At 42.7% G+C, this 9,497-nt stretch overlaps 1 protein-coding gene across 1 annotated transcript in view; it reads right to left on the reverse strand.

The window, feature by feature from the left end:
* The window catches only part of GPR137B (G protein-coupled receptor 137B), a 42,140-nt gene that overhangs the window by 24,363 nt on the left and 8,280 nt on the right, over positions 1 to 9,497 (reverse strand). The window contains exon 2 of the mRNA XM_026649572.1: positions 208 to 257. Within this exon, the coding sequence (XP_026505357.1) occupies positions 208 to 257 (50 nt within the window). The remainder of the gene's footprint in view (positions 1 to 207; positions 258 to 9,497) is intronic.

Consider the following 9,497-nt stretch of genomic DNA (forward strand, 5'->3'; position numbering starts at 1 on the left):
CAACTGTTGTAATGATTGTTTTGTTTCTGATATTTACATGGCAAGGATTTGTAGACTTGTTAAAACTTCCTAAATAAATAAATACTTTAAAGAATTCAGGTGTTAAACGTTGGAAAGTTAAGCTCATTCCTAAATTACTAGCAGAAGTGGGCATCAAACCTGTCATTTTAAAATATTTACCACAAGAAATGTTTGCATAGTGCTTACCGGTATTTAAGTAGTTCTGGAGAGTACTTTGACTTAGCTTTGAAAATCACCTGCAATAACAGGGGGGAAAATTGCATCATTCGCAAAGTAAATACAAATGAACAAATACAGTATGATCCTGAGGGAAAAAAAACATCTTACATGTCACAGGTTATTAGGATTCATCAAATGTTTTTTGCACCTTCAGGTTATCTGCACTAGAAAATTTTGCCACTTAAACTATACCAAGTGGCAAAACCACACTAGTGCAGATACACTGGTATAACTTAGTCCGGTTCAGGAATCGGAACTAACTAGATCAGGAGAAGGCATCTTTATACTGCTATGACTATATCCACACTAGGACATATACTGGTATAACTATATTGGTAAATAATTATACCCCCTAACTAACATAATTATACTGGTGCAACTTTCTAGTGTAGACCAGCCGTTGTTGACTCCTTTACCTGGCAGTGTAGCATGGCCTTAAATTGGGTATAAATGTTTGCATCCACTTTAGGGGCCCTGAAAATGCGAATCAGGCCGAGTGTATTCTACTGAAGTTTATTCAGTTCTCTCCGGTTACATCTTAATTGCCAAAAAAGGTGTGTTTTTACAGAGAGATAGCTACGGAGCATTAGTTATCTTGCTGTAAAATCTGTTGTAATGGAATATATGAGCCCAAAGAGTCAAAGGTGTTAACATGACCCTGAGACTATCCAATATTAAACAGTTTTAAACATTATTCAGCATTTGGTATACAGAGACCTCAGCCTGCTTATTACCATGACAAACACACCTTTAAAATCTTTAAAACCTTTTATTAAAGATACAGAACAGAAGGAAAAACAGTTAAAGCATTTGAAATGTTAAGTATTAAGTAAGACCTTGTCTACACTACACAGTTTTGTTGACAAAAGTCAGCTTTCTTTGACAAAACAGTGGAGGTATACACACTGAAATGTTCCTCCTGCCGATGTAACGCCCCTGCTATGCCCACATAATAAAACCACCTCGACAAGCGGTGTAAAGCTTTTTGCAACATAGTTAGAGCGATGCAGCATCAGTGTAGACACTCCACTTGATTTTGTCGCCCTAATTGCCCTCCAGGAGGTATCCCACAATGCCCATCCTGACCACTCTGGTCAGCACTTTGAACTCTGCTTCCCTGAAGGTACTGAGCTATGCACCTCTCCCCGATTTAAAGGCCCAGACATTTTTAAAGTTCCTCTTCCTGTTTGCTCGGCATGCGCAGTTCACGTAGCATCTGCCCAGCTGATCAGGCTGGCTTTCTGCAGCAGACGTTTTCTTGCGTGGAGCACACCAGAGCTATTGGATCTGCTGAGTCTATAGGGAGAGGAGGCTGTGTAGTCACAGCTTCACTCCAGCCGTAGGAATTTTGATACCTCTGGGCTGATTGCTGGTGGGATGCAGAAGGGGCACAAAAGGGACATGCAGCCGTATTGTGCTAAAATCAAGGCGCTCCGGCAGGCATACCAGCAGGCAAGGGAGGCCAACCATTGCTTTGGTGTGGCACCGAAGACATGCCGCTTCTCTAAGTAGCTGCACACCATCCTCGGTGGCGACCCCACCTCCACTGCCAAGAGCTCTGTGAATACTTCAGCAGGGATTGGAGGCAGCAGCCAGCAGACTCAACCTCGATGATGAAGTGGTGGATGAGGAAGTAGCGCTCGAAGATGACGTGGAGCAAATGGCAGAGTTGTCTGGTAGCGCAGCGAGTCAGGACCTCTTTTCCACTCTGGAGGGTCTAGCCAGTCCCAGCACTCCAGCTCTGGCGTGCAGGATGAAGGAAAGGGGAGCTCCAGTAAATGCTCATTTTGCTTTGATACTTCACGGTCAGAAGAGATTGAGCTCTCACGTACTTTGTTATATAATAGAGGAGGGATAAGGAACAGAAATTAACAACAGAGCCTATCCCGCTATGCTCTGGGTCCATGGCAGAAAAGTTTGTTAATGTACACAGGGCTGTCCCTGGAATCCTCCATAGTGATCTCTAGGAAACTTTCCTGTAGGTATTCTTCAATCCTCTGCCGAAGGTTCCTTGGAAGAGCTGCCTTATTTCTCCCCCCACTATAGGAAACTTTGCTGCTCCGCCCAAAAAGTATTTCTGCAAGGATTACAGCGGCACACAGGCAAGCTGCATATGGAGCCAGTCTGAACCCACATGCATGCAAGAGATGCACACTTGCATCCTGGGTTACCCTTAGGAGTGAGATATCGGGTTTGAGTGCCCTAGCCTGTGGAAAAGGGTACCAATATTCAAAATAATCTCCCTATCTGCTTGTAGTAACCCCCTTCGTGAGCCACTCTTTGTCCCTTCTTGCCCATTCCCCCATATCACCCCCCACCTCGAACTCACCATATTTGGGACTTGGGCCGACTTGTGTTCTAGCCTAGGAACACTGAGAAAGAAGTGTGTATAACTTTTGTGATTCACAGCTCTGAGCACACTCACAATACTGTGTCTATTCACTGTTTCTTTGGCTTCTGCAGATGTGCCCTTGAGGACCCCCTCCTCCACACCAGCGTAGTGCCTCTGTCAGATGAGGCGGTGAACAAAGAGGATATGTTTCATGAAGTGCTGCAGTCAATAGATACAGCACATAGAGAAACAAGAGCAGAGGGAGACAATTAATGAAAAACTCAGCTTGAATAGCCTGGAAAGGACTTAGAAACAGGAGAGGATGATAAAGCTCCTGGAGGGCTAGACAGAGATGATGAAGTCCCTCATTCACCCTGCAATCTGAGCACATCCGGGCACAACTCCCCCTGCACCACTACAAAACTCTGCTCCATGCCCTCCCCAAATTCCACCACCGCATTCCTTGCGTGTACCCCATGCACTCCATGCCTAGGGATTGGTTTCCCAATGAAAACTGGAGTTACACACAGATGTGAGAGCCCTAACTGCGAGACTGTTCCTCATTGTCATGTCCCGTTTGACCAAAATTATGTTTTTTCCTGTTATTAAAGTGAAATCTTTGAAATAAAATGAGTCTTTATTTTTGAAATACACATATTGATCAGTGCTAACACTGAAACACAGTGGTTATAGGTAGGAATATTTGCTCACTATAATTAACGCTCAGGAAGCAAGCACTACAGAGGTAATGCAAGGCAGCAAATAATCATTGGCTGACCGAATGCATCACTGGGAATCATTGTCAAAATGCTCATTCAAAGTCTCCCTGATTCGAATAGCCTCCTGCTGCGCACCCTAATTGTCCTTGTATCTGGCTCCTCTAAATCAGAAACCAGTCGATCAGCCTCTGCAGTCCATCCCTGGGGAAACTTTTCCCCCTTCACTTTGCAAATATTATGTAGAGAGAGTACAGCAGGCCCCAATGACCATCGGAATATTTTCCTCATTGAGGTCTAACCAGCAAAAAAGACAGCGCCAGCAACCTTTTATTTGGCCAAAGGCACTTTCAATGGTCATTCAGTACCTGCTGAGCCTGTTGCTGAAGCGCTCCTTGCTGCTGTCTAGGTTCCCAGAGTCAGGCTTCATGAGCCATGGAAGCAAGGCATAGGTGGGGTCTCCAAGGATCACTATGGGCATTTGCACATCCCCCATTGGATTCTTCTGGTCTGGAAAGAAAGTCCCAGTGTGCAGCTTTCTATACACTCCAGTGTTCCTAAAGATGCGTGCATCATGCACCTTTCCTGAGCACTCCGGCACTGATGTCAGTGAAATGGCCCTGAGGATCCACCAGTGCCTGCAAGAGAAGTAGCCCTTTCGGTTGATATACTCCATTGTAAGATGGTCGAGGGCCAAAATTCAGATATGTGTTCCATCTATTGCCCCGCCGCAGTGAGGGAATCCCATTGCCTCACAGCCATCAATTATTTCCTGCACATTACTAAGAGCTGAGCTGAGCTGAAGCTGTTGTTGCTGTTAAAGTCTGATCACATTTCCTAGAGGATAAAACAAGACCAACACACACACAAGAGGGAAGAGAAAAGAACAGCAAAGATTCATTTTTTAAAAATGCAGCTTCTGTCTCTGGTGTTGACTTTCACTTGCAACCTCACTGCTGGAAAAGCACAGGCATGGCTCAGAGTCTTATTAGCCACCCAGAGACCTGGCAAACTTGTGCCAGTATCAGGCTGTAGATCATTGCTTTTAACTGCCTTTTTCTGGTCAGAAGCTTTCAGCAGCATTGGAAAATATACAATCTTGGCCAGCTAAGCCAGACTTTCATTAGACAGAAGGAAAAAAGAGTAGGATAGGAAAAAGAAATAAGGTGGGTGAGAAATAATGATTTGGGGACTTCAACAGCTGAGTCAAGGGAGAGAATTATTCCAGGAGTGGGTGGGTCAGCTTTTGTGGCCTGCATCATGTGGGAGGTCAGACTAGATGATCATAATGGTCCCTTCTGACCTTAAAGTCTATGAGTCTATAAAAGGATACACAAGAGTGAGTGGGTGTGTCAAAATCTCACATCCCAAGTGATGTCTGGAATGTAGCTGCAGGCAGTGGAGGTGGCAGTGTTATCTGGGCCCCTCTCTTGGCCCAGACTAGTCAGGACGTCTCTTGGGATCAGGATGACAAAGGCCCAACAGTGTTACGGTAGATCCCAGGGTCCCAGGAGATGGTGAGGGTGGCAGTCATGATAGTAAATTTCATTGTAGCGGTTGTTGGCAGACAGCTGCTACTTCTGTTAATTTTCACCAAAAAGCCTTTTCTTACTTCTTTTGTTTATCAGGCATGATCTTAACACAGGCCTTGAGTTATATCAATAGGCCTCTCTGTTTGGACTAATTTAGTCTGTCTTTACCTTTTCCCAGAAACATTTACTGTTCTAGGTTATTGGGATACTTTATAAACATTTGTCCACTTTCCCACAGTTAGGCTCAAACATGGGGTGAGTTGGTAGGCCCAATTATTACAACAAAACCTAGGCAAGGAACTGGGATTTTTATCATGATGTAGCTAGGAGTGGGCAGCTCTGGCGGAGGGGCATAGGATTGAACTCACCAAGCTACACCTCAGTAAAAACTTCTTGTGCCTTGTCGCCACTAGGATTTTACAGCAGAATAGCTAATGCATGTTAGTTATCTTAATACATATATATATATATATATATATTCTGACAGTGAGGACATACCCTGACTGAAGTGCCCACCTGCCATAATCTTCCCTTTGACTGTGGTCTGTTTCACTTTCTTATCCACCTAGCCTCTTTCAAATAACATTATTTAAAAAACAAATATCCCACACACTTTGAAAAGATTCATGATTATCAAAAATGGTATGGAAGCATCATTAGTATTTCACAGGTTAAAATGTTTTCTAAGTAAACCCAATTTGTAAGGGGGAATTTAAACTCAGCTTCCTTGCCATGGACTGAAAAGGAACCTGCTCACCACTTTAAAAAAAAAAACAAAAAAACCCCTTTAATTATGTTGCATGTTTTAGTGTAGGTGATTTGCTTTTAAAACATGATACTTGCAGCTTAAAGGAGATAAGCAAAAAGCTTATGCCCGGTTTTGCCTCTCTGTGATGTATAAACAAGGCCCAACAGGTTTTTTGTGGGGAGTCAGAGGTTAAATTGTTTTCTTGCATGCTTTTTGCACTAGAAATTCAGCTTTTGTTTATCCCATTTATCCTGGAAGACAACGCTCTGGATGACTGGAGAACATGTAGGATCATGACCTTGCAGAGATCAGGCAAGTGACATCTAACTAAGGGGCCGATTCTGCATCCCTTACTCACATGGAGTAGCACTTACACAAGTATTACCATTAATTTCAATAGGACTATTTTCATGAGCAAAGTAGTACTCAACATAAGTGTTAAGAGCTGATGTAAAGAGCTGTTACAGAGTTGTAGATTGTCCTAATTAGCTTTGGTTACCCTACAAAAAACTGGTTGCAGAATTTACCAAGAGTAGATGCTGCAGAGCAGTAAGTATAGATGAAAGAGTGCTAAAGGGGCTTGTGCTGGATTCACTGTACATTTTAGTGGAGCTGCATCTGAATTTTATCAGAGATAAGTGATTTTTATTCAAACTGTTTAAAACTATGCTAGGGAAATGTGTAAATATTCCTCTGCATTAGTGCAGCTCACGGGCTGCCAGTAATAATAGAAGATGTAGTGTAAGGGCATAGGCATTCTTACCACCATGTCACCAAAGCAGAAAAACAGAGGGTCTGATTCTGCAATGCTTACTCACATGAGTAGCCCCCTTGAAATTAATGCAGCTCGTCACAGGGTAAGGTACTCTTCAGTGTGGGTGGGAGTATCAGAATCTGGCCCTTACAGATTTTCCCAGTGGTGATGCACCTTTTTGTTTTTAATACTTGTTTAACTCAAACACCCTACAAGCAGTTGGAAGAAAAGGTCAGCTTGTTAAAACTTCAACAGCCCCTCCCCTTCCATGAAGAACTAAGAAAGTTCCTAGTCAACATCTGAGTCATCCAAGGTCTTTCAGCAGAATGGGGAAAGCCAGGCTAGAACAGACTGGAAAACAAGTAGAAAAGAGACCCTTTTAAAAAAATTCTTCAGACCATCCCTAAGAAGCTAGGAGAATGGCAAAAAGGAAAACTCTGCTTGTGATCTTCATTGCTGCTTTTCTCATGTGTAAAAAAGTTGATTTTTTTTCTTAAAAGATTTTTTCCTACTGATTGTTCTTTACATTATAAATATCCTGCCTTGTTTCCTTGGTTTTTTTTTCCTGAAAGACTGAAGATCTAGGATGAGAATCTCTCCCTGCTCTGGCCCCTTTACCCCAGTGTAAGAGCTGGAGACAGTGATTTCCCTACACCCCCCCTGAATTTCCCCAACACCCCCCCCCCCCCCCTTTTGTGAACTAGTTACATGCCAATTTAGTGGCTGTTTGGAAATTTGAATTGAAATTGAAACATTAATACACACTTTAAAAGCATATACAGTGTATGATAAAATACATGTATCTGAAAAAGTATAATAGATTTGAAAAGTATGAACATAGACTAGCTTCCTTAATCAGCTGTTGTTTTTTATGACAATGTCAATGCATTCATTTTGGTGATGTTGGCCAACCTAATAATCTCAAATGATGATTTGTAAGCAAAGTCTAAATGAGCTCTCCCTGACAGCTAGTGATGAGCTGGGGGGGAAAGGCTTCAGGACCAGATTGTATTTACATTCACACCTAATCTACCTAGGTATCCAGCAAACAGAGCTGTGTTGCGCAAGTGATAGATATTGGCTGGGGTTGGGTTACAAATCACTTGAATGTGGGGGGGCGGGGAGAAATGTTGTTGTTCTTATTGTATGAGTAAAGGGCAGTAGAACTGTACTTAGCCTGTGCTGATTGAGGGCATCAAGAGAGAGGGTGGGGACCGGTCCCTCTCCACTGTTTAAAAACAGAGCTGATTAGGCTCCATAGATAGTCTTTTGTTCTGTTAAGTGACCACTGCAGCTGAAATCACTGATAATCAGGTCTAAGTGCTTAGTCCTGCTGTGGGGACAGAGTTTCTGTGGAAGAGACGGCCCAGACTGCACTAGCAGTGAGGTTCCCCCACTGAGAACTCAGCTGAAGTCACTGAGAGCTGGGTGGAACCTCAAGAGACCAACTTGCAGAGGTCACAGTGGCAGGTGGCAGCAGAAGGTGACTTTGGCATTGGCAACAGAGTGGTGGAGTGAACAGTGGCACAACGAACAGCAGTGGCCAGAGCGAACAGTGAGCAGCTGGAGGAACGAGGAAGGTGCCTTCTTGCCCCCCACCTGGGAGGTGTACTCACGTGAAAGCACCTCTGAATTCTGAGTCTCCACTGACCAAGGACAACACCGGTGAGTGGGGTGCGGTGGAAGGAAAAGTGAGGGGCACGTTAAATAAACATTTGTTTGTTGGACTATATTTTAGTGACTTTGCTCCAGAATGCTAGATTTGTGACTGGGAATGGAAATTTATATAAATATGTTTCCTAGTAGGCCAAGATGTTTTTAAATGCATTATTTGCCAAGGTTGTTATCTCACATCGTTGCTATCTTGAGAGGTCATTATGTTGGGGAGTTTCTGTACTAAGCATTTTTATTATTATAATTAATTTTTACATAAGAATGGTCATACTGGGTCAGACCAATGGTCCATATAGCCCAGTATCCTGTCTTCCGACAGTGGTCAAGGCCAGGTGCTTCAGAGGGAATGAACAGAACAGGTAATCATCAAGTGATCCATCCCCTGTTGCCCATTCCCAGCTTCTGGCAAACAGGCTAGGGACACTCAGAGCATGGTGTTGCATCCCTCTCCATCCTGGCTAATAGCCACTGATGGGACCTATTCTCCAGGAATTTAATCTAGTTCTTTTTTTAATCCTGTTATAGTTTTGGTCTTCACAGCATCCCCTGGCAAAGAGTTCCACAGGTTGACTTTATGTTGTGTGAAGAAGTATTTCATTTTGTTTTTTTAAAACCTGCTGCCTATTAATTTCATTGGGTGACTGCTAGTTCTTGTGTTATGTGAAGGATTAAATAACATTTCCTTATTCACTTTCTTCACACCAGTCTAGATTTTATAGACCTCTATCATATCCCCCCACCCCTTAGTCATCTCTTTTCTAAGCTGAAAATTCCCAGTCATTTTAATTTCTCCTCCTGTTTCATACCCCTAATCATTTTAGTTGCCCATCTCGGTACCTTTTCCAATTCCAATATATCTTTTTTGGGATGGGGTGACCAGATCTGCACACAGTATTCAAGGTGTGCACGTACCATGGATTTATATAGAGGCAATATGATATTTTCTGTCTTATTATCTATCCCTTTCTTAATGATTCCCAACATTCTGTTAGCTTTTTTGACTGCCGCTTCACATTGAGTGGATGTTTTCAGAGAACTATCCACAATGACTCCAAGATCTCTTTCTTGAGTATTTAACAGCTAATTCAGACTCCATCATTTTGTATGTATAGTTGAGATTGTTTTCCAATGTGCATTACTTTGCATTTATCAACACTGAATTTCATCTGACATTTTGTTGCCCAGTCACCCAGTTTTGTGAGATCCCTTTGTAACTCTTCACAGTCTGCCTGGGACTTAACTATCTTGAATAGTTTTGTATCATCTGCAAATGTTGCCAACTCACTGTTTACCCATTTTTTCCAGATCATTTATGTTGAACAGTAATGGTCCCAGTCCCAACCCCTCAGGGATACCACTATTTCTCTCTCTCTCCATTCTGAAAACTGATAATTTATTCCTACCCTTTGTTTTCCATCTTTTAACCAGTTACTGATCCATGAGAGGACTTCCCTCTTATCCCATGATGGCTTACTTTTCAAAAGTCAATTTAAATTAAATA

Source organism: Terrapene carolina, unplaced genomic scaffold, assembly GCF_002925995.2.
Source record: "Terrapene carolina triunguis isolate 2854851 unplaced genomic scaffold, T_m_triunguis-2.0 Scaffold85, whole genome shotgun sequence".
Classification (NCBI taxonomy): Eukaryota; Metazoa; Chordata; order Testudines; family Emydidae; genus Terrapene; species Terrapene triunguis.